The 25283-nt window shown below is 46.5% G+C and overlaps 1 protein-coding gene across 1 annotated transcript in view; it reads left to right on the plus strand.

Moving 5' to 3' along the window:
- The window catches only part of usp6nl (USP6 N-terminal like), a 151422-nt gene that overhangs the window by 84827 nt on the left and 41312 nt on the right, over window positions 1–25283 (plus strand). The window contains exons 3-6 of the mRNA XM_083660362.1: window positions 2271–2344; window positions 11183–11262; window positions 22534–22573; window positions 23852–23932. Coding sequence (XP_083516488.1) covers window positions 2271–2344; window positions 11183–11262; window positions 22534–22573; window positions 23852–23932 — 275 coding nt within the window. The remainder of the gene's footprint in view (window positions 1–2270; window positions 2345–11182; window positions 11263–22533; window positions 22574–23851; window positions 23933–25283) is intronic.

Consider the following 25283-nt stretch of genomic DNA (forward strand, 5'->3'; position numbering starts at 1 on the left):
CCCGGAGCGAGGGAGGAGGGAGGGTGTTTTACCGTAGTGGCTGAGAGAGAGTAGTGGCACAGTGCTCCAATCAGGTCGCGAGGCACATTTTTTGCAACATCATCCAATCAGGGTCTCGCTCTCATAATGTCTGTCTTGCTCTCGTTCTGCCTCATACCAACATCCATAGATTTTGGAGGTTCCCGAGTGGCCGTTTGCTGGAAAAATCCATAGATAAGACGCACCGTTATTTAAGCCGCAGGGGGCAAAAAAGGCCAAAAAACGGGGAAAAAGCCGCGGCTTATAGTCCGGAATTTACGGTAGTCATTTTTGCTGGGGACTCGCCTGGGACCCCCTCATCAAGCTGACATTGGAGCGGATATGTCTCGATGCCCCCGGCAACGTCCCAAGTCCAGGCTGATGTTGAAACATGTTTCTCGCTTTACTGATGGTCCATATTTAATTTGTTATAAAGGAAGACTAAATCTGAGACTTAACTACTCTCATGATCCATGCGTACTTCTTCACCAGTGACATGGTTATCGCCTAAGTATGCCTAAATGTGTGCTAGTGATGTATGCGGTTTTTGAAAACTATCACTTTAATGAACTCCAACGAAGACGCCAAAGATGTAACGACGTTGCCTGATGTGTGTTAAAGGCTAGTGGCTCAGTCAGCACGGGAATATGAAAACAGATGGAGTGCCAGGCTTTGGCCATTCGCCTGGAAGTATGCATCATCTCCCAACCACCCACCCACCCAACACACACACACACACACACACACACACACACACACACACACACACACCACTTCAGTCAGTACCTGGGCAACCTGGCTGCTCAGAATTTGGCCATGGGGACATTTTATCCTATGCGGCTATTTATTATCACTCTTCCCAGGAAAGAGCTTCCTGCCTGCTTTAGTGCTTTTAGTGGGTCTTGGTCTAAATCATTATACTATATATACGCCTCCATTACTTACCTGCCTTGCTGCACTGTGTGAGCCAGCTTTTGTTAACACGCTTCCCATGTTAGGAGCCGCCCATGGGTGGTTGAATCAGGAAGTGTGTGTGTGTGTGTGTGCGCGGAGGGACCGATCCCGTCCGTGCAACAGCAAACATGAAAAAGTGGAACCTAAAGTGGGAAGCTCAGATCTACAGTCGTGATTGGTGAAGTGAGAGCTGAGAGGACACTGGGTGTGTGTGTGTGTGTGTGTGTGTGTGTGTGTGTGTGTGTGTGTGTGTTCAAAAATGCAAACAGGTAAAAAAAAAAAAAAGACAACCAATCATATACATCCACACACATAGTATCAGCCAATGGGGCACCTAGATGGGGTGGGTATGGTCTTGTGGCTTCAGGCCAATCAGATTGGCAGATAAGCAAGTGTCCAATAAAGGATATGGGTGACACCATATTGGGTCCTGAGCTGGAGAAGTGCAACTAAGGGCTGGTACTTGAATTTGCACTTAAGTCTGGACCAAAACGTACCTCTTTGATTGTGGAACAGCAGTCTACACTCACACAATGCAGTGTGTGTGTGGCCCAGCAAACACAAAGCCTTTCTCTCCCACAGCCATGTCTCTCTGTCACAATGGCCTTCATTCTGAAGTGGCTCCTCTGGTCAGCCTGCACCCACACACAGACACGCGCACACACACACACACACACACGCACGCACGCACGCACGCACGCACACACACACACACACACACACACATACACACACACACACACACACACACACACACACACACACACACACACATTATTCTCCCAGGCTGAGGTCACACTGGCCACGGTGAGGTGATGTGTTCCTCCTGGCTCGCTGGTTGGTCTGCGGAGTGTGTGTTGAGAAGTGTGTGCTCTCCACGTCAGCTCTGGACCATGCCAGAGGGATGGATGGAGAGAGTGTGATGTCACCCATTCATTTGAAGCCTCTAGTTTGACATTTTGGCCGCTGCCATCTTGGTTCTTGTACGAGTGTGAGAGCAGGTGTTTCCCACAGAGCCGTAGTGCCGGCTCCGTGATGGGCAAGCTGCACGATGGAGGGAAAAGGGGGCTGCTTTTTAGTATTTTATGTGTTTTTCCCTGGAACTTTATGGACTTGACTTACCATGCCTTGACTCGCCTTGTGTAAAAGTCCAGAAACATCACTACCAGCACAGAGGCTTTGATTGCCAGTTGCCCGCGGCTCATTGAGCGTAGCGACGCGACCATTTAAAGTTTGAATTGTGACCTGTCGAGATTAATTTGTCTATCCCTTCTCCCCCTCCTCTCTCGGCTCTGCAGCGTCTGTTACTGACCAGGATGCAGCGTTGAAACTGGAACAGGAGCGGGCCGAGATCGTCGCCAAATATGACGAGGTACGTACGGAGAGAGCTCCCTCCACCTCAGCGTAAAGCATGACCATGTGACCCTGTGATAATTGGTGGTAATTTACAATTGCTGTTTTTGTTCTGTTGTCATCAAGATCTAAATCCTCTCCATCACTCCGTCATAGAGACACTGCATGAAATAGGCCACGCCCATCACGGGGGAAATCGCTCCGTTCACTCCCATTCACCAGCGTCATTTTCCTTGAATTAAACATGGCTAAAAGCTGCTGTGTGGTGGGCTGCGCAGACAACAAATGTAAAAAATCGCCAATTCAATTTCTTTTGTACTCCCGAGCAAAACAAGGAAGCCATTGAGCATTCGCGAGAAGAAAATGTGGATTTAGCTGTCAAGGAAGTAAGTTGGAGTGTTCATCTTCCATATATACGATCTTTGTGTGCAACTACGTGACATAGGAGAACGCCAGCGCGTCTGATGCCATCTGTCTGTCTGTCTGTCCAGCGTTATTTTCATTCATTTAAACATGCCTAAAAGCTCATATCATAGTATTTCACTTCAGGCCACTGTGTGGGATCGTTTATCCAGCGTTGTTTGGGCAATGAAAAGGGACACTGCTCCAGGCCAAATGAGTTCATTTTCTCGATGTACCTTTCCCTCTCCGTTGGAGGAAGTGTACTGAAATAATCTTTTGACATTATCTAAAAAGAAAACTGTCCAAATCCCTGTAAAACCCCGCAAAACTATTTCTATCTGATGAGAGTTCCTCCGTTCGCCCCGGTTAGCCGCGGTTTGTTTTGCTAGCTGCAGTCGTCAGGCAGTGCTTCCTTGTATTTTCCCCCGTCTTGGGCGTGGCTTCTGAATGATGACGCGTTTTGCAGTGTCTCTATAGTGACACACTTCACTCCTCAGTCAATCTCCATTACAGCACGGTAAAAGTCACTCCTCATCATCATTGCCCCAAAATCAGTTTGAATTAGAATTGATGCCTAAATGAACTGAGGCTGAGATTATAGCGTGTGTGAGAGCCACAATACCGCCACCTTATTCGCTCAGCTGACAGCCAATGAGAATCAACAGGTTAATTAAGCGTTAAATAAGCGCCTATTTGAGTGCCAGCAGATCTTTGGGTTTAAGCGAAGAGGTAGTGGGCACTGAGCACATGAGGCGAAATGGTTTGGAATGTTGACACCTGGGGGTAATGATGTTGGCTGAGACTCAAGGGTGACATTTGACTAAACTCTAAGCTATGGAAAAGTCCCTTCACCTAATATCATTTTGCAGTCTCTGCTCTCTGTGGAGCAATGACTGATGATATCGGGAAGAAGATGGTATTATTTGATCAAAGCAATACATGATTAAACACACACAGGGAACTTTGGTCCTGAATGCTCCCGTTGTTTGTTTTGCTTCCAAATTGATTTCTGCCAAATATGACTTGATCTCTGCTCTGCATGATCTCAACACTATAAAAAAAGGGCGAGACGTTCCTCACGCGGCGCACAGCGCGGCTCACAGCGCGGCTCACAGCGCGGCTCACAGCGCGGCTCACAGCGCGGCTCACAGCGTTCCTCACGCGGCGCACAGCGCGGCGCACAGCGCGGCTCACAGTTGCGAGCAGGCGAGCACAGGTGGGCAAGCATGCAAGAAGTGTGCTATATTTCGAGTAAAAGTAAAAACCACAAGATCCAATCTGGGCATGTCAGATTAGCAAAAGGAGATGGCGGAGCTGCAAAAACAAGAACCGCAGCCGGTAATTCGTATTTAAGAATACATTTAATTTGATAACGTCATGTTAGTTTTATGAATAACGCCCTAATGTCTATTCTTTATTCAACAGTTTCGAATAAATAAAATGAAGTAAGCATGAACTGATTTTCATACAACTCCCATAATCCTCTTCTCTTATACAAATTAATTTAAATGACACATTGGTGACTACTCTATTTACATAGACACCTCCCATACAGTGATAAATACATGGTACTGTACATTTTACAACAAGCTATATTGTTGTCTACTGTAAGCAGTGCCTCTACTGTATTCTCCATAGAGGGGTTAGTGGTCTAGTATGCTGTGAGTGTGATGAGTGCTACTGTATGGATGGCTCATGTGTTTCCTGACTGCATGTTCGCTTTGTAAATTAGCCGTATAATCAAGCTGCCTCATTAAGAGTGAAGAGACCACGCAGGGACGACGGAGGAGGAGAGGAGAGACTTGAGTGTAATTGTGTTACATCATGTGACCTCGATCGCAGGAGGAGGAGAGGAGAGACTTGAGTGTAATTGTGTTACATCATGTGACCTCGATCGCAGGAGGAGGAGAGGAGTTACTTGAGTGTAATTGTGTTACATCATGTGACCTCGATCGCAGGAGGAGGAGAGGAGTTACTTGAGTGTAATTGTGTTACATCATGTGACCTCGATCGCAGGAGGAGGAGAGGAGTTACTTGAGTGTAATTGTGTTACATCATGTGACCTCGATCGCAGGAGGAGGAGAGGAGAGACTTGAGTGTAATTGTGTTACATCATGTGACCTCGATCGCAGGAGGAGGAGAGGAGAGACTTGAGTGTAATTGTGTTACATCATGTGACCTCGATCGCAGGAGGAGGAGAGGAGTTACTTGAGTTTAATTGTGTTACATCATTTGACCTCGATCGCAGGAGGAGGAGAGGAGTTACTTGAGTTTAATTGTGTTACATCATGTGACCTCGATCGCAGGAGGAGGAGAGGAGTTACTTGAGTTTAATTGTGTTACATCATGTGACCTCGATCGCAGGAGGAGGAGAGGAGAGACTTGAGTGTAATTGTGTTACATCATGTGACCTCGATCGCAGGAGGAGGAGAGGAGAGACTTGAGTGTAATTGTGTTACATCATGTGACCTCGATCGCAGGAGGAGGAGAGGAGTTACTTGAGTGTAATTGTGTTACATCATGTGACCTCGATCGCAGGAGGAGGAGAGGAGTTACTTCAGTGTAATTGTGTTACATCATGTGACCTCGATCGCAGGAGGAGGAGAGGAGAGACTTGAGTGTAATTGTGTTACATCATGTGACCTCGATCGCAGGAGGAGGAGAGGAGTTACTTGAGTGTAATTGTGTTACATCATGTGACCTCGATCGCAGGAGGAGGAGAGGAGAGACTTGAGTGTAATTGTGTTACATCGTATGACCTCGATCGCAGGAGGTAAAGTGATCTCCTTCACTTTGGCACTGTGCGTCTGTAAGTTCACAGTTTGTGTGTGTCCTCCTTCACTTTGGCACTGTGCGTCTAAGTTCACAGTCTGTGTGTGTCCTCCTTCACTTTGACACTGTGTATCTGTAATTTCACAGTTTGTGTGTGTCCTCCTTGACTTTGGCACTGTGTATCTGTAAGTTCACAGTTTGTGTGTGTCCTCCTTCACTTTGGCACTGTGTGTCTGTAAGTTCACAGTTTGTGTGTGTCCTCCTTGACTTTGGCACTGTGTATCTGTAAGTTCACAGTTTGTGTGTGTCCTCCTTCACTTTGGCACTGTGTATCTGTAAGTTCACAGTTTGTGTGTGTCCTCCTTGACTTTGGCACTGTGTATCTGTAAGTTCACAGTTTGTGTGTGTCCTCCTTCACTTTGGCACTGTGTGTCTGTAAGTTCACAGTCTGTGTGTGTCCTCCTTCACTTTGGCACTGTGTGTCTGTAAGTTCACAGTCTGTGTGTGTCGTCCTTCACTTTGGCACTGTGTGTCTGTAAGTTCACAGTCTGTGTGTGTCCTCCTTCACTTTGGCACTGTGTGTCTGTAAGTTCACAGTCTGTGTGTGTCCTCCTTCACTTTGGCACTGTGCATCTGTAAGTTCACAGTCTGTGTGTGTCCTCCTTCACTTTGGCACTGTGTATCTGTAAGTTCACAGTTTGTGTGTGTCCTCTTTCACTTTGGCACTGTGTGTCTGTAAGTTCACAGTTTGTGTGTGTCCTCCTTCACTTTGGCACTGTGTATCTGTAAGTTCACAGTCTGTGTGTGTCGTCCTTCACTTTGGCACTGTGTGTCTGTAAGTTCACAGTCTGTGTGTGTCGTCCTTCACTTTGGCACTGTGTGTCTGTAAGTTCACAGTCTGTGTGTGTCGTCCTTCACTTTGGCACTGTGTGTCTGTAAGTTCACAGTCTGTGTGTGTCCTCCTTGACTTTGGCACTGTGTATCTGTAAGTTCACAGTTTGTGTGTGTCCTCCTTGACTTTGGCACTGTGTATCTGTAAGTTCACAGTTTGTGTGTGTCCTCCTTCACTTTGGCACTGTGTATCTGTAAGTTCACAGTTTGTGTGTGTCCTCCTTCACTTTGGCACTGTGTGTCTAAGTTCACAGTCTGTGTGTGTCCTCCTTCACTTTGGCACTGTGTGTCTGTAAGTTCACAGTTTGTGTGTGTCCTCCTTCACTTTGGCACTGTGTGTCTGTAAGTTCACAGTTTGTGTGTGTCCTCCTTCACTTTGGCACTGTGTGTCTGTAAGTTCACAGTCTGTGTGTGTCCTCCTTCACTTTGGCACTGTGCGTCTGTAAGTTCACAGTCAGTCTGTGTCCTCCTTCACTTTGGCACTGTGTATCTGTAAGTTCACAGTCTGTGTGTGTCCTCCTTCACTTTGGCACTGTGTATCTGTAAGTTCACAGTTTGTGTGTGTCCTCCTTCACTTTGGCACTGTGCGTCTGTAAGTTCACAGTCTGTGTGTGTCCTCCTTCCCTTTGGCACTGTGTGTCTGTAAGTTCACAGTTTGTGTGTGTCCTCCTTCACTTTGGCACTGTGCGTCTGTAAGTCCACAGTCTGTGTGTGTCCTCCTTCACTTTGGCACTGTGTGTCTGTAAGTTCACAGTTTGTGTGTGTCCTCCTTGACTTTGGCACTGTGCGTCTGTAAGTTCACAGTCTGTGTGTGTCCTCCTTCACTTTGGCACTGTGTGTCTGTAAGTTCACAGTTTGTGTGTGTCCTCCTTCACTTTGGCACTGTGTGTCTGTAAGTTCACAGTCTGTGTGTGTCCTCCTTCACTTTGACACTGTGTGTCTGTAAGTTCACAGTTTGTGTGTGTCCTCCTTCACTTTGGCACTGTGCGTCTGTAAGTTCACAGTCTGTGTGTGTCCTCCTTCACTTTGGCACTGTGCGTCTGTAAGTTCACAGTCTGTGTCGTCCTTCACTTGACACTGTGTGTCTGTAAGTTCACAGTTTGTGTGTGTCCTCCTTCACTTTGACACTGTGTGTCTGTAAGTTCACAGTCTGTGTGTGTCCTCCTTCACTTTGACACTGTGTGTCTGTAAGTTCACAGTCTGTGTGTGTCCTCCTTCACTTTGGCACTGTGCGTCTGTAAGTTCACAGTCAGTCTGTGTCCTCCTTCACTTTGGCACTGTGTGTCTGTAAGTTCACAGTTTGTGTGTGTCCTCCTTCACTTTGGCACTGTGTGTCTGTAAGTTCACAGTCTGTGTGTGTCCTCCTTCACTTTGGCACTGTGTGTCTGTAAGTTCACAGTTTGTGTGTGTCCTCCTTCACTTTGGCACTGTGTGTGTCTGTAAGTTCACAGTCTGTGTGTGTCCTCCTTCACTTTGAGAGAACACTGAGGCCCTTTGATTCTGGTGGATTTCCACATATTTATTGAAGTGGCGTGCGTGCAGAGAGAGCTACGCGGGTGGCGGGCGAGGACAGGGATGCTTTTTTAGAAACACATCATTTCGACATCTGGTCTTCAGACTGACCTGAGCCGCAGACCGGCCCTCTTGCTCTCTACCTGTCATCCTTCGGGAGGAAAAATGTCTCCTAATGTGAAAATGTGGGAATTCTGCTATTTGTGAAGTTCAGTCATAGCAGTTATTGTTTAGAAGAGGAACTTTGTATATAAAGGTTCAATGTCATTCTGTCTTATTAGCCTGGCCTACTGCACTGCTCATAACCTGGTCATGATGAATAAGCTCTTTTGATCTGTTAACCTATTCTGAATAAGATATTTTTGACCACTATTGGGGAAAAGAAAAGAGAAGCCATAACCTCCAGACTAATGGTTCTCAACTGGTCTAGCCCCATGACCCACATTTTCCTTGGTCATTAAGACACAATTAACACAAATGTCAAACTTTAAACGAGCAATTGAGACCATAAACTAATTAGGAAAGTGTTTACTAAGATAATAAATCAAATGAGAAGTCAGGTGACTTCCCCATTGACTTATATACAATTGGACTTCTCTTTGCAGATAGACTGTATGATATTATATAAAAATGCACCCCCATACAGTTCTCATGAATGGTAAAGTTAGCTATAGAGACCAAAACCATTTTTGTTTTTTTGTACCAGGCTGCAAACATGTTTATTTCTGCTGTAAAGTTGGGCTTTTAACATGGGGGTCTATGGGGATTTATTCTCTTTTGGAGCCAGCCTCAAGTGACCATTTGAGGAACTGCAGTTTTTGGTACTTTGTTTCAGAACCGGAGGTTGGGGCTTGACTTCCATTCACACCTTTTATTATTATTATCTATCTGCCATTGCCACTCTTCCTCCCTTTGATATTCTCTGCCCGTCCCTCCTCTGCATAAGCCTCCCCCCCACTCTCCACCCCTGGCTTTTCCATTTCCTTGGCCCATGATGGCAAATTAACCAGAACCAGGCCCGGAGTCAGACGGTGACGCAGGTGGGCGTCTGGCTGTTCATTTCACACCTGTTAATCGCAACACACAAACACACACACACACACACACACACACACACACACACACACACACACACACACGCACACACACGCACACACATCGCACATCACTCTTTCTGATACTCTCTCACACGCACACACGCACGTACACACACACACACACACACACTCCCAAGGGCACCGGAGCCATAATCTACCAGCCAATCAAAACATGATTGTCTGCCCCTGAAGAGCGTGGGTGGCATATAATTGGCAGCTCCGCCAGAATCCACCGTTCATTTTCAATTAGAATGCAACCATTAGGTAGCATGTAACGCAGCCCTAACAGTCCAAGTCGGTTTGTGGTCTTCTTCTGTGCTTCATTTGATGTGTACGCTCTCCACAGCAGGGATGTTTTGTTTATATATACATATATATATATATGCATACTGGATATATATATATATATATATATATATATATATACAATCACATATGATCACGTAATCTGCTATTAATCAGAATGTTTATTTTTACGACCCGCCTCCCCTGCGGGGCGGGATATCCGCGGTCAGCGTGGTTATAACTGTGGCCCGTGCATCTCTAGTATGTATGTATGTATGTATGTATGTACCGTAAATTCCGGACTATAAGCCGCACCGGTGTATAAGCCGCACCTGCAAAGTTGACTGTTTTTTACATATATAAGCCGCACCGGACTATAAGCCGCGGGTGTTTTAATGGTATTTTTTTTTATTTTTTTTATTGTGTTTTAATGTTTAATTACCATATGTAAGGGTTCATGCACAGAGGGGATTGTCGGGAAAGAGATGGCTGTTTGAGGAAGCTCCCATTTATTAACATTTCAACAAAACAACATAACACAACACCACCTGTGTTTCTTTTTTACAGTGCACACAGTGTCATACAGTGTCATACAGTGTGGTGAAAAGAGGGCAAGAGAGGAAATTAAAACAGAAGTGGATTTATAGTTAGAAAGAGTGCTAAAGAAGAGAGAATTCCGTTTTTTTTTTTTTTTTTCTCTGAAAAAATCCATAGATAAGCCGCACCGTTATATAAGCCGCAAAAACGGGAAAAAAAACGGGAAAAAAGCCGCGGCTTATAGTCCGGAATTTACGGTATGTATGTATGTATGTATGTACAGTGCACAAAATGATTATTTGAGCCCTTGCCGATTTTGTAAGTTTGCCCACTTACAAAGAAATGAACGGTCTATAATTTTAACAGTGAGAGACAGAATATTTTAAAAAATCCAGAAAATCACATTATATAAAAGATTAAAATTGATTTGCATTTGACTGTGTGAAATAAGTATTTGATTCCATAGCAAAACATGACTTAGTACTTGGTGGAGAAACCCTTGTTGGCAAGCACAGAGGTCAGACGTTTCTTGTAGTTGGTCACCAGGTTTGCGCACATTTCAGGAGGGATTTTGGTCCACTCCTCTTTGCAGATTGTCTCCAAATCCTTAAGGTTTCAAGGCTGTCGCGTGGCAACTCGAAGCTTCAGCTCCCTCCACAGAGTTTCTCTAGGATTCAGGTCCGGAGACTGGCTAGGCCACTCCATGACCATGACCTCCATGACCTTAATGTGCTTCTTCTTGAGCCACTCCTTTGTTGCCTTGGCCATATGTTTTGAGTACGTACATGCATATCCCCAGGATTTCCTCCGTTTTTCTCCCAATCGTCCTTGACCAATTCGCCCGGCTGTCCTGGTCATTGCTCCACCCACTCTGCCGATTTGAAGAGAGTTGGAGACCAGCACATGCTTCCTCCGACACACGTTCAGTCACCAGCCACTTCTGACAGCAAGGAGTTTCACCGGCAGGACATGGCGTTTGGGAGGATCACAGAATTCTCCCACCCCCGAACTCAAACAGTCGCCTCGACTGACCAGAGGAGGCACTAGTGCAGCGACTGGGACACATACCTTCAATTTGGCTTACCCACCTGCAGACATGGCCAATTGTGCCTGTATGGACGCCCGACCATGCCGGAGGTAACACGGGGGCTCGAACTTGTGACCCTCGTGTTGGTAGGCAGGGAATCAAATGCTGCACTACCTGAATGACCCCACACACAGCTGGGACACCATGCACATATATTCCAGATTTGTTGTTATTGACCATGCCGGATGACCACACACACAGCTGGGATGTTTACCAGGCACATATATTCCAGATTTGTTATTGACTGTGTCGCTCGCTCGCTTCTTGGTTTCAGGGGAAAGAGGCCGTCGTCGAGGCCTGGGAGGACACCAACTTTCACCTTTACAAAGTCATCGACCGCTTCGGCTTCCTCCAGTAAGTGCGCACACATGGTCTCACACACATGCACACACATGGTCTCACACACATGGTCTCACACACATGCGCACACATGGTCTCACACACATGCACACACATGGTCTCACACACATGGTCTCACACACATGCGCACACATGGTCTCACACACATGGTCTCACACACATGCGCACACATGGTCTCACACACATGCACACACATGGTCTCACACACATGCACACACATGGTCTCACACACATGCACACACATGGTCTCACACACATGCACACACATGGTCTCACACACATGCACACACATGGTCTCACACACATGCACACACATGGTCTCACACACATGCACACACATGGTCTCACACACATGCGCACACATGGTCTCACACACATGGTCTCACACACATGCACACACATGGTCTCACACACATGCACACACATGGTCTCACACACATGCACACACATGGTCTCACACACATGCACACACATGGTCTCACACACATGCGCACACATGGTCTCACACACATGCACACACATGGTCTCACACACATGCGCACACATGGTCTCACACACATGCACACACAAATATCACAACCCATTATCTCTGATGACTAACTTAATAACCTCCAGAACGCAGTTGGAACAGTAGAGCCACTCTGAGAGCAGAGAGAGAAAAGGAGAAAATGAGAGGCTATAAAGATGAGTGGTGCTGAGTGTGGCTTTGGCAGGGCCAGGCGGCGGGCTGTGAGGCTCTTCAACAGCAATGTGCCTCAGCGTTATATATAGGCTGGTGCATCATCATTATACTGTATATAGGGCTGGTGCCTCAGTGTTATATATAGGCTGGTGCATCATCATTATACTGTATATAGGGCTGGTGCCTCAGTGTTATATATAGGGCTGGTGCCTCAGTGTTATATATAGGCTGGTGCCTCAGTGTTATATATAGGGCTGGTGCCTCAGTGTTATATACAGGGCTGGTGCCTCAGTGTTATATATAGGGCTGGTGCCTCAGTCTTATATATAGGGCTGGTGCCTCAGCGTTATATATAGGGCTGGTGCCTCAGTGTTATATATAGGGCTGGTGCCTCAGTGTTATATACTGTATAGGCTGGTGCCTCAGTGTTATATACAGGGCTGGTGCATCAGTGTTATATATAGGCTGGTGCCTCAGTGTTATATACAGGGCTGGTGCCTCAGTGTTATATATAGGGCTGGTGCCTCAGTGTTATATATAGGGCTGGTGCATCATCATTATACTGTAGGGCTGGTGCCTCAGTGTTATATACAGGGCTGGTGCCTCAGTGTTATATATAGGGCTGGTGCCTCAGTGTTATATATAGGGCTGGTGCCTCAGCGTTATATATAGGGCTGGTGCCTCAGTGTTATATATAGGGCTGGTGCCTCAGTGTTATATACTGTATAGGCTGGTGCCTCAGTGTTATATACAGGGCTGGTGCATCAGTGTTATATATAGGCTGGTGCCTCAGTGTTATATACAGGGCTGGTGCCTCAGTGTTATATATAGGGCTGGTGCCTCAGTGTTATATATAGGGCTGGTGCCTCAGCGTTATATATAGGGCTGGTGCCTCAGTGTTATATATAGGGCTGGTGCCTCAGTGTTATATATATAGGGCTGGTGCCTCAGTGTTATATACAGGGCTGGTGCATCAGTGTTATATATAGGCTGGTGCCTCAGTGTTATATACAGGGCTGGTGCCTCAGTGTTATATATAGGGCTGGTGCCTCAGTGTTATATATAGGGCTGGTGCCTCAGCGTTATATATAGGGCTGGTGCCTCAGTGTTATATATAGGGCTGGTGCCTCAGTGTTATATATAGGCTGGTGCCTCAGTGTTATATACAGGGCTGGTGCCTCAGTGTTATATATAGGGCTGGTGCCTCAGTGTTATATATAGGGCTGGTGCCTCAGCGTTATATATAGGCTGGTGCCTCAGTGTTATATATAGGGCTGGTGCCTCAGCGTTATATATAGGCTGGTGCCTCAGTGTTATATATAGGGCTGGTGCCTCAGTGTTATATATAGGCTGGTGCCTCAGTGTTATATATAGGGCTGGTGCCTCAGTGTTATATATAGGGCTGGTGCCTCAGCGTTATATATAGGCTGGTGCCTCAGTGTTATATATAGGGCTGGTGCCTCAGCGTTATATATAGGCTGGTGCCTCAGTGTTATATATAGGGCTGGTGCCTCAGCGTTATATATAGGCTGGTGCCTCAGTGTTATATATAGGGCTGGTGCCTCAGCGTTATATATAGGCTGGTGCCTCAGTGTTATATATAGGGCTGGTGCCTCAGCGTTATATATAGGCTGGTGCCTCAGTGTTATATATAGGCTGGTGCATCATCATTATACTGTAGGGCTGGTGCCTCAGTGTTATATATAGGCTGGTGCATCATCATTATACTGTAGGGCTGGTGCCTCAGTGTTATATATAGGCTGGTGCCTCAGTGTTATATATAGGGCTGGTGCCTCAGTGTTATATATAGGGCTGGTGCCTCAGCGTTATATATAGGCTGGTGCCTCAGTGTTATATATAGGGCTGGTGCCTCAGCGTTATATATAGGCTGGTGCCTCAGTGTTATATATAGGGCTGGTGCATCAGCGTTATATATAGGGCTGGTGCCTCATCATTATATATAGGGCTGGTGCCTCAGTGTTATATATAGGGCTGGTGCATCAGCGTTATATATAGGGCTGGTGCCTCATCATTATATATAGGGCTGGTGCCTCAGTGTTATATATAGGGCTGGTGCATCAGCGTTATATATAGGGCTGGTGCCTCATCATTATATATAGGGCTGGTGCCTCAGTGTTATATATAGGCTGGTGCCTCAGTGTTATATATAGGCTGGTGCCTCAGTGTTATATATAGGGCTGGTGCCTCAGCGTTATATATAGGGCTGGTGCCTCAGTGTTATATATAGGCTGGTGCCTCAGCGTTATATATAAGGCTGGTGCCTCAGTGTTATATACAGGGCTGGTGCATCAGTGTTATATATAGGCTGGTGCCTCAGCGTTATATATAAGGCTGGTGCCTCAGTGTTATATACAGGGCTGGTGCATCAGTGTTATATATAGGGCTGGTGCCTCATCCATATATATAGGGCTGGTGCCTCAGCGTTATATATAGGCTGGTGCCTCAGCGTTATATATAGGGCTGGTGCCTCAGTGTTATATATAGGCTGGTGCCTCAGCGTTATATATAAGGCTGGTGCCTCCGTGTTATATATAGGGCTGGTGCCTCAGTGTTATATATAAGGCTGGTGCCTCAGTGTTATATACAGGGCTGGTGCATCAGTGTTATATATAAGGCTGGTGCCTCAGTGTTATATACAGGGCTGGTGCATCAGTGTTATATATATAGGGCTGGTGCCTCATCATTATATATAGGGCTGGTGCCTCAGCGTTATATATAGGGCTGGTGCCTCAGTGTTATATACAGGGCTGGTGCATCAGTGTTATATATATAGGGCTGGTGCCTCATCATTATATATAGGGCTGGTGCCTCAGCGTTATATATAGGGCTGGTGCCTCAGTGTTATATATAGGCTGGTGCCTCAGCGTTATATATAAGGCTGGTGCCTCAGTGTTATATACAGGGCTGGTGCATCAGTGTTATATATAGGCTGGTGCCTCAGCGTTATATATAAGGCTGGTGCCTCAGTGTTATATACAGGGCTGGTGCATCAGTGTTATATATAGGGCTGGTGCCTCATCCTTATATATAGGGCTGGTGCCTCAGCGTTATATATAGGGCTGGTGCCTCAGTGTTATATATAGGCTGGTGCCTCAGCGTTATATATAGGGCTGGTGCCTCAGCGTTATATATAGGCTGGTGCCTCAGCGTTATATATAGGGCTGGTGCCTCAGTGTTATATATAGGGCTGGTGCCTCAGTGTTATATATAGGCTGGTGCCTCAGCGTTATACATAAGGCTGGTGCCTCCGAGTTATATATAGGGCTGGTGCATCAGCGTTATATATAGGGCTGGTGCCTCAGTGTTATATATAGGCTGGTGCCTCAGCATTATATATAAGGCTGGTGCCTCAGTGTTATATACAGGGCTGGTGCATCAGTGTTATTTATAGGGCTGGTGCCTCATCATTATATATAGGGCTGGTGCCTCAGTGTTATATACAGGGCTGGTGCCTCAGCGTTATATATAAGGCTGGTGCCTCAGTGTTATATATAGGGCTGGTGCCTCAGTGTTATATACAGGGCTGGTGCCTCAGCGTTATATATAGGGCTGGTGCCTCAGTGTTATATACAGGGCTGCTGCATCAGTGTTATATATAGGGCTGGTGCCTCAGTGTTATATATAGGGCTGGTGCATCAGTGTTATATATAGGGCTGGTGCCTCAGTGTTATATATAGGGCTGGTGCATCAGTGTTATATATAGGGCTGGTGCCTCAGCGTTATATACAGGGCTGGTGCCTCAGCGTTATATATAGGGCTGGTGCCTCAGTGTTATATATAGGGCTGGTGCCTCAGCGTTATATATAGGGCTGGTGCCTCAGTGTTATATATAGGGCTGGTGCATCAGTGTTATATATAGGGCTGGTGCCTCAGCGTTATAGGGTTGGCACATGCAGGCAGGAAGCTGCTCGGTTAGCCACAATCACAGGGCTTCAGTGTCTGTGCTGTCACATACAACCCGTGGCTTATGCAATTGGTTGAGACGGGGAGGACAGAAGTGTCCTTGGGCCCAGGGATGAGGCCTCTGACTGGGGGTTGGAGGCAGAGAGGGGCCAAGAGGAGCTGTGACCTCCATATACTTTCTAGACGTTGGATGCTGTGTGGACTGACGGGGCTTTAGAACACACAGACAGAGGGAGACCGAAGCCCTGATTTACTTCTGATGATTTAGTCAAAATGGAGCTCTGCTTAGATCCAAGGGAATTGTAAAACTGCACTAGGCGAGGATTTTATGGAAAATACCCCTCTATTAACACATTCACTGCGAGCCGTTTTTCAATACTGTAGTTAGCTTCTGCCAGAGGTTTTTTTTGAGGATTCTGGCTCATTTTACAAGAGCCGAGGATTCTTTTCTGCTTGGACTTTGTGAACACAAAGTTCACAAAAGTACTAATAGAATGTGTGCTTTCTCTGTCTAAAAGAGTTAGTTTGTAGAGTTAGTAGTTATGTAGATATTAGCCGTTGAGTACAGCATGGTTTCAGAGATTTTCAGAGAGTTTTGAGATAAATGGATTTTTAGAACCACCTCACGTGCCTGTGATTATGGGTGCCCTTGGGCAAGTCTGTATACTGTATTGTGTTTGTGTGTGTGTGTGTGTGTGTGTGTGTGTGTGTGTCTCCAAACTCCTCCCTCCTTAGGTGTGTCTCTGGTGGCTTTGCAGTGTTTTGTCACAGGCGAGTTTCTGTTGCCTCACAGATCCCAAAAAAAGAGAGGGGAATCGCAGGAGCGGGGAAGAGGAGAGGAGAGGCGAGGGGGGGGGGTTAGACACGGGAGAGAAATTCCTTCGCGATCCCCTTCTTCCAATCTTGAGGCGTACTCCGCTCTGCTGCTGCTGCTGCTGCTCGTCTGTGCTGCTGCTGCTGGCGGCGCGGCCGCTCTCGGGCGAGTCTGGATTACTGTAAAACGGGCTCGTTCGTTTCTTGGGGTGTCGGTTGAGAGCTTTGATGAAGCTTTTGCGATTCTGGTCTTATTTATGCTCAAAGGTACTCGAGTGTGTGTGTGTGCGCGCGCGTGTGTGTGTGTGTGTGTGTGTGTGAAATCGAAAGCGTTTTCGCCAAGCCATTTCCTTGAGAATGGCTTCCTCCCGCGGCTGTTTTTGGTTGGCTTTCTCTCTGTCGGGAGAGCACTGTCGCCACTTAGTTGGTCGGTAAAATAGATTATACACATTCAATACCTCCAATATTTTTATAGGAGACGTGGGGGGCATTGATCCACGTAGCACCGTCAAAATTTTTTTTTTTTTTTTTGACGTCTCAACTCGTCATTGGCAGTGAACCGTTGGATTGTGTTTGACGAGTCAACTCGCCATTGGCAGTGAACGTGTTAACAGTCTAAATCACACAGTGGGGTTGCAACAGAGAAGAGTGTCCCAGACCCTCTAATTGAAAGCCCATAGATTTGCCCAAATTATTTTCAGATGTCAGGTATGGGCCCTGGTAGGAGGTCTTTTCAGATGTCAGGTATGGGCCCTGGTAGGAGGTCTTTTCAGATGTCAGGTATGGGCCCTGGTAGGAGGTCTTTTCAGATGTCAGGTATGGGCCCTGGTAGGAGGTCTTTTCAGATGTCAGGTATGGGCCCTGGTAGGAGGTCTTTTCAGATGTCAGGTATGGGCCCTGGTAGGAGGTCTTTTCAGATGTCAGGTATGGGCCCTGGTAGGAGGTCTTTTCAGATGTCAAGTATGGGCCCTGGTAGGAGGTCTTTTCAGATGTCAGGTATGGGCCCTGGTAGGAGGTCTTTTCAGATGTCAGGTATGGGCCCTGGTAGGAAGTATTTTCAGGTGTCAGGTATGGGCCCTGGTAGGAGGTCTTTTCAGATGTCAGGTATGGGCCCTGGTAGGAGGTCTTTTCAGATGTCAGGTATGGGCCCTGGTAGGAGGTATTTTCAGATGTCAGGTATGGGCCCTGGTAGGAGGTCTTTTCAGATGTCAGGTATGGGCCCTGGTAGGAAGTATTTTCAGATGTCAGTTATGGGCCCTGGTAGGAGGTCTTTTCAGATGTCAGGTATGGGCCCTGGTAGGAGGTCTTTTCAGATGTCAGGTATGGGCCCTGGTAGGAGGTCTTTTCAGATGTCAGGTATGGGCCCTGGTAGGAAGTATTTTCAGATGTCAGGTATGGGCCCTGGTAGGAAGTATTTTCAGATGTCAGGTATGGGCCCTGGTAGGAAGTATTTTCAGGTGTCAGGTATGGGCCCTGGTAGGAGGTCTTTTCAGATGTCAGGTATGGGCCCTGGTAGGAAGTATTTTCAGATGTCAGGTATGGGCCCTGGTAGGAAGTAGTTTCAGATGTCAGGTATGGTCCCTGGTAGAAGGTCTTTTCAGATGTCAGGTATGGGCCCTGGTAGGAGGTCTTTTCAGATGTCAGGTATGGGCCCTGGTAGGAGGTCTTTTCAGATGTCAGGTATGGGCCCTGGTAGGAGGTCTTTTCAGATGTCAGGTATGGGCCCTGGTAGGAAGTATTTTCAGATGTCAGGTATGGGCCCTGGTAGGAGGTCTTTTCAGATGTCAGGTATGGGCCCTGGTAGGAAGTATTTTCAGATGTCAGGTATGGGCCCTGGTAGGAAGTATTTTCAGATGTCAGGTATGGGCCCTGGTAGGAAGTAGTTTCAGATGTCAGGTATGGGCCCTGGTAGAAGGTCTTTTCAGATGTCAGGTATGGGCCCTGGTAGGAGGTCTTTTCAGATGTCAGGTATGGGCCCTGGTAGGAAGTATTTTCAGATGTCAGGTATGGGCCCTGGTAGGAAGTAGTTTCAGATGTCAGGTATGGGCCCTGGTAGGAGGTCTTTTCAGATGTCAGGTATGGGCCCTGGTAGGAGGTATTTTCAGATGTCAGGTATGGGCCCTGGTAGGAGGTATTTTCAGATGTCAGGTATGGGCCCTGGTAGGAGGTCTTTTCAGATGTCAGGTATGGGCCCTGGTAGGAGGTCTTTTCAGATGTCAGGTATGGGCCCTGGTAGGAAGTATTTTCAGATGTCAGGTATGGGCCCTGGTAGGAGGTCTTTTCAGATGTCAGGTATGGGCCCTGGTAGGAAGTATTTTCAGATGTCAGGTATGGGCCCTGGTAGGAAGTAGTTTCAGATGTCAGGTATGGGCCCTGGTAGGAAGTATTTTCAGGTGTCAGGTATGGGCCCTGGTAGAAGGTCTTTTCAGATGTCAGGTATGGGCCCTGGTAGGAGGTCTTTTCAGATGTCAGGTATGGGCCCTGGTAGGAGGTCTTTCCAGATGTCAGGTATGGGCCCTGGTAGGAAGTATTTTCAGATGTCAGGTATGGGCCCTGGTAGGAGGTCTTTTCAGATGTCAGGTATGGGCCCTGGTAGGAGGTCTTTTCAGATGTCAGGTATGGGCCCTGGTAGGAGGTCTTTTCAGATGTCAGGTATGGGCCCTGGTAGGAGGTATTTTCAGATGTCAGGTAGGGATGCAACGGTATGAGTTTTTGACGGTATGATAACCTTGGACAAAAATAACACGGTTTCACGGTATCGCGGTATTGCGGACCAGTTTTTAGAATAGCCAAAATATTCCCATACAGCCGACGTCGTCTTTTTAGATGGGGGAAAGTTCAGGGGGGTCCTTGCGGCTCCTCTCTACTGTGCTCTAGTCTAGGTAGGCATGCAGCCAGGGGGAGGGGCCACGTAAGCTGCACTCTGCAAGCGACCTGGGCACTTTGTTTTGGGCAAACAGCTGATACCGTGGGGAAGGTATGACAGCAAATTTTAGTGGTTTTGATACCGTGATGTTTTGAAACCGTGGTATACCTTCAAACGGTATACCGCTGCATCCCTAATGTCAGGTATGGGCCCTGGTAGGAAGTATTTTCAGATGTCAGGTATGGGCCCTGGTAGGAGGTCTTTTCAGATGTCAGGTATGGGCCCTGGTAGGAGGTATTTTCAGATGTCAGGTATGGGCCCTGGTAGGAGGTCTTTTCAGATGTCAGGTATGGGCCCTGGTAGGAAGTCTTTTCAGGTGTCAGGTATGGGCCCTGGTAGGAGGTCTTTTCAGATGTCAGGTATGGGCCCTGGTAGGAAGTGGTTTCAGATGTCAGGTATGGGCCCTGGTAGGAGGTCTTTTCAGATGTCAGGTATGGACCCTGGTAGGAAGTCTTTTCAGATGTCAGGTATGGGCCCTGGTAGGAGGTCTTTTCAGATGTCAGGTATGGGCCCTGGTAGGAAGTCTTTTCAGATGTCAGGTATGGGCCCTGGTAGGAGGTCTTTTCAGATGTCAGGTATGGGCCCTGGTAGGAAGTCTTTTCAGGTGTCAGGTATGAGGGAGAGGGGGAGAGACTAAGGGAGGGAGAGAGAGGAGAGGGAGAGAGACTGAGGGAGATTGAGGACAGGGAGAGAGAGTGGGAGAGACTGAGGGAGGGAGAGAGAGGGACTGAGGGAGAGGGAGGGAGACATTGCGCGCGCGTCAATAGGGCAGGTATGGGCAGCTGAGCTGCATATGCGAGGGCCAGCTCAGTGAGCTGCAGGGCGGGCGAGGCCGCGCAGCAGCCAAGCCTAGGAATCAAGCGCGTGAGATGCCTAGTAAAGCAAAAAGTGAGAATACTCTCCATAAATGAACGGTAAAAAATAATCATCATGTGGCTGTCCACTCTAAACTGTCGAAGCTTCCGCAAGAAGTATAATCGTTGTCCTTTCCTCTAAATGACACCTGTGTTTGAATCCCATGACCGTTTTCTATCAATTACTGTCCCTAGGTAATTGTACTAATTTACAACTTCAATATGGTCATCGTCAATAACTGCCTGTCCTTCTACTCTGAAATCAAAAATAATTTCCTTGTTGTCTTGGTGTTTAACTGAATAAAACTAGCATGACACCAATTTACAAACTCATCGTCCACACATTTACGACTTTGTTACATCATTATTTGTGATCAGACCAACGATCACTGTATCGTCAGCAAATGTAACATTGAAAACATCAGTTGAGTTGAGGTTACATTCATTAGGCTTGTTTCACACAGACCAGCTATGCCTTGCCTTGCCTCAACCCACGCCTACGCCGAGCTGGGCGTGAACCTGTTACACGCTTTTGCAATCACACCGCACGCCTTTTGCACGCCGAACCTGGAGCCGAGTCACAAGCGCCTCTCCTCTCTCCCGACTGTATTTTTTCACGTGTTGTCCAGAATTGTCATGGGTAGCCTCTAGGTAAAATAAATCGGATATATTTAATGTTCTATTGATGCTGGATCTGTATAACCAGGTCTGACTATAGTCGGACATTTTAGAGAGGTGATCTTGCAAGAATATGTGCTGGCAGCCTGGCACACAACAACATTGTCCATCTTGCTTCTTCGGTCGCTATTCTCTCTCATGAAGATCTGTTTGCCGACGGGGAGAAAGCCCCACGTGATAGCCACCCGTCAATCTCTCTGTCTCTGCTCAACATGTTGTAGTAACTGAATTTTATTTTGAAATTCAGTTGATTTTGCCATTTCCGACGGATATTGTGCGTTTTTCTTTCATGGCTTGACAGAAGAAGCCTGCCTGCACGCGCCTTGTCGGCTTCAAAATAGAACTCACGCCTATTCGATAAAATCGGCAAGGCATAGGCAAGGCGTGGGTACACGCAGGGTTCACGCTCAGGCGGCCGGTGTACACAGCCTCGTTGACTAAAACGGACGCCTATTAAAAAGCGTGGGTAAAGGCAAGGCAAGGCAAGGCAAGGCATCGCCGGTGTGAAACCAGCCTAAGTGTAAAGAATACAAAGCACTGCTGAGATGACACTGCCCTGTGGGACCCCAGTGTTGATAGGGGAGGACACTGCAGCATTTACTCTTACAAACTGATCTATCAGTCAGAAAAGACTCCACCCATCTGATAATTCTGCTGTTTACCCATAGCCGTGACAGCTTTCCCATTAAAATATGTGATCTTATGGTTTTAAATGCGGACGAAAAGTCCATAATCATTTTGGTTGATCAAGCAGTACATAGAATCTAACTCTAAAGTTTCCTCAGCTTCACATAATTCACAGGAAAACTAGAAAGAGCTAATTTATTTAACAACGGTGAAAATGTTTTCAAAATAAATTCAGCTGACCTCATTAAAACCTTTGTTTATTTTGCTTTTGATATGTGTTTATCAAGGGGGGGAAACAGCCAGTAAGCATTCAATGCAGTTGAAAGCAGCATATTCAGTGAGGAACGTCTAATCTGTATTTCCTGTGTGACCGCCGACATGTTTTGCACTCCCCTCCGTCTTTGATAACTGCCAGGGAAAGCTAGACGAGTCCCGACCCGGACCTGGTTTATTTTCGGTTCGACGGCGTGTTAAAGATGAAAAAACTCTTGGGGTGGGGTGGTGGGGGAGAGATGACAGCTGTGTGAAGCGAATAAGTGTGAGATTGGGGTTGCGGAGCGACGCTTCACACCTGCCACACTTATCCTATGTTACAGACGGCATTAACTAAACTATGATTCATCTACGTAAGAGCTTTTATGACTAAAAATAAACGGTGAGCTGAGCGATTAAGTCGAAGGCTGGAAAGTGCTAAAGCATTTGATCTGCTCACCCTGTCACTGTTTTCTCCTTTCTTTCTCTCTCTGCTCTCCTCTCATCAGTCAGAATGAACTGCCTTCCTACGACTCAGTGGAGGAGAAGGTGAGTGACATCATTTCTCTTATTTCTATATTCTGTTTTTCTCTGAATCCCACCTTCAGGCGACACCCCCCCCCCTCCCCCCATGTCCCTTATTTGAACAAATAAGCGTTATTGACACTAGAAACAGATATCTTGTTCTTTACTGTGCTCTCTTCCTGAACATTGACCAAAGAGTGGAAAAAGTTGGATCCAAGGTGTTCCAGCATCAGTTAAAAAAAAAATAAGTTCATTAAAACCGAGAGCTTGAAAATAGTTCACGCTGCTTTTCAGATGTTTTGCTGTCATCATCATACTTCTTTTGCACTTACTTTTGTATTTGGAGTGCAAATACAAGGACTTTCAGTCCTTCTTTTTGCTGTTGACTCAAAATAGAGCCTTTGTTTTTTAATGATGTTGCATGCCGGCCTTCTATCGATCTCCTCCCATGCCTCAAAGCGTGTTCTCAAAATCTCTTGTTGACTGATATGGGTTATTTTGTTTTTTACAGCTTGTGATTGTTACTTTGTGGTTGATATATCAACTGAGCACTGCATTCACGCCCTATGGGAAATGGCAGAGCTGTGTACAGTATATAGAAGTATATAGAAGAGTCGCGACATCTCCATTCACTCCAATGGACCAATTTTTTACTCTCAAGAGTTCCAGGAAGTAAGGTCCTGGTCCAGCACTGTCGAGTTGCAGCAAAATGGACAGTTTGTGTTGTACTTAGATTTTTTTTTCTTTTTTTAATCAAATTGTACATTATCAGCTTTATTTTAGCATTCATAAGTAGCGCAAGAACCCTTCCTGGCTGTTCATTGGCTAATGAGTCACGCATGTCGGTCCTCCGCTGACACCACTCTCTCTCTAGAGGACACTAGGAAATGGGAGCTTCCCACTCCATTTAAACTCCATTTACCTCAGCTATCAGATGGCAAATACGGGGTTCGGCGATGGACCCCAATTACATCACCAAATAGAGAAAGTGTAGGGAAAGATATATTCACTGAAAATAAAACAACCCAGATTAACAATTTTGTGATGACAACTAACTTGCTGGATTTTTGGTTTGTGGTTGTCACGTGTGGTTTGGTTTGCTGTAAAACATGAACTCAGATGTATCATTAGGGCAACCAAAGTCTACATAAAACTTCAAACCAGTTGGAACGTGCAGTGGCTTTTCCGAGTCGTCGAGTCGTTTGCTCGGACAGTATTTCCCACAGGGGGTGAATGCAGCAAAAGACTGTCGGGGAGGAAGTAAAGTACAGTGCTAACGTGTCACTTCCCATGTCCACTCAGCAAAAACACACAGAGGTGGAGAGGACCTCCAAATGGCTGAAGATGCTGAAGAGCTGGGACAAATACAAGAACAGCGAAAAGGTGATTTATTTATTATTATTTCTTCTTCTTCTTCTTCTTCTTCTTCTTCTTCTTCTTCTTCTTCTTCTTCTTCTTCTTCTTCTTCTTCTTCTTCTTCTTCTTCTTCTTCTTCTTCTTCTTCTTCTTCTTCTTCTTCTTCTTCTTCTTCTTCTTCTTCTTCTTCTTGACTGATATATCTGGCTGATATTGGCCTTTGATTAAAAGCCAGTGTTGCTCCTCCCTTATCCAGAGATGAGAAAAGTACAAACATTGAAGACTATTAAACTAACCTCTAAACATGTTTTAAGATGTATAAAAACTTTACTTGGATTAACTCATTGAGTGCCAATGACAACTAAAGTCGTCAATTCAAATAGTAACGTAGAGTGCCAATGACGACTAAAGTCGTCAATTGCGTTTTTTGACGGTGGGACGTGGATCAAAGCCTGATGCATCTCCTGTAAAAATATGGGGGATTTTGAATGTGTATAAGCTATTTTACGGACCCATTAGGTGGCGACAGGCAGCGCTCTCCAGACCAGAGAAAGGCAAGGAAAAACGGCAAAGAAGCCGTGATGAAAGAGAAACCGATGCATGCTGGAGCCAGAGCGGCACAGATTGCTCTGGCTGGAGCCAACGTTAGCTGCGAACAGCAGCCAATCCGCTCCCACAACTGAGCCCCTCTGTCTCTGCTGCATAGTTTCTCCACACGATTAGCCGCCAGAAAAGGAGACACCCGACACCGAAAAGCCAAACCATTCTCAGCAGTCCGGTTTGGCTTTTCGGTGTCGCGCTGGGAGCCGGCGCACAAAAACGGCGGAGCGCTCCGAAAATAGACGCTGGGTGCGTATAGTCTGTGTTAGTGTGGGGATGAGTTTCTCCCAGCTCTGGCATGCAGGCTGTGTGTGGGGGTGAGTGTCTCCCAGCTCCAGCATGCAAGCTGTGTGTTAGTGTGGGGATGAGTTTATCCCAGCTCCAGCAAGAAGAGATTCGTCGCCTGACGCAGGTAGCAGAGATTCGAGCAGAGCCACCAGAGACACTCCCACGGAGGAGGAGTTTGCAGTTGAGGGGGGTGGGGCACGCAGGGCACCACACAACTACACCACGTCACTACATCAGAAAATATTAGCTTCAGAGTCAGTGATGTGCTTGAAATGCTTCATTTCACAAAAGGCTCATTATCTCAGCTTCTAGTTTGAAACGTCTGTTTTTCGTGAAACCCACCTATCTTCTCCTGCTCATAACTAAAGAACGGAAAATGATATCAATAAACTTTTTTTTGCTGATGATACAAGAGAGTCTCATCGTTCTTTGGGCATGTTCGGTCTTTACATATTAATATCACACAATTTTCTGTGGGTCTTGAGTTATC

The sequence above is a fragment of the Poromitra crassiceps genome (genome assembly GCF_964638095.1).
Source record: "Poromitra crassiceps genome assembly, chromosome: 2".
NCBI classification, from domain to species: Eukaryota; Metazoa; Chordata; class Actinopteri; order Beryciformes; family Melamphaidae; genus Poromitra; species Poromitra crassiceps.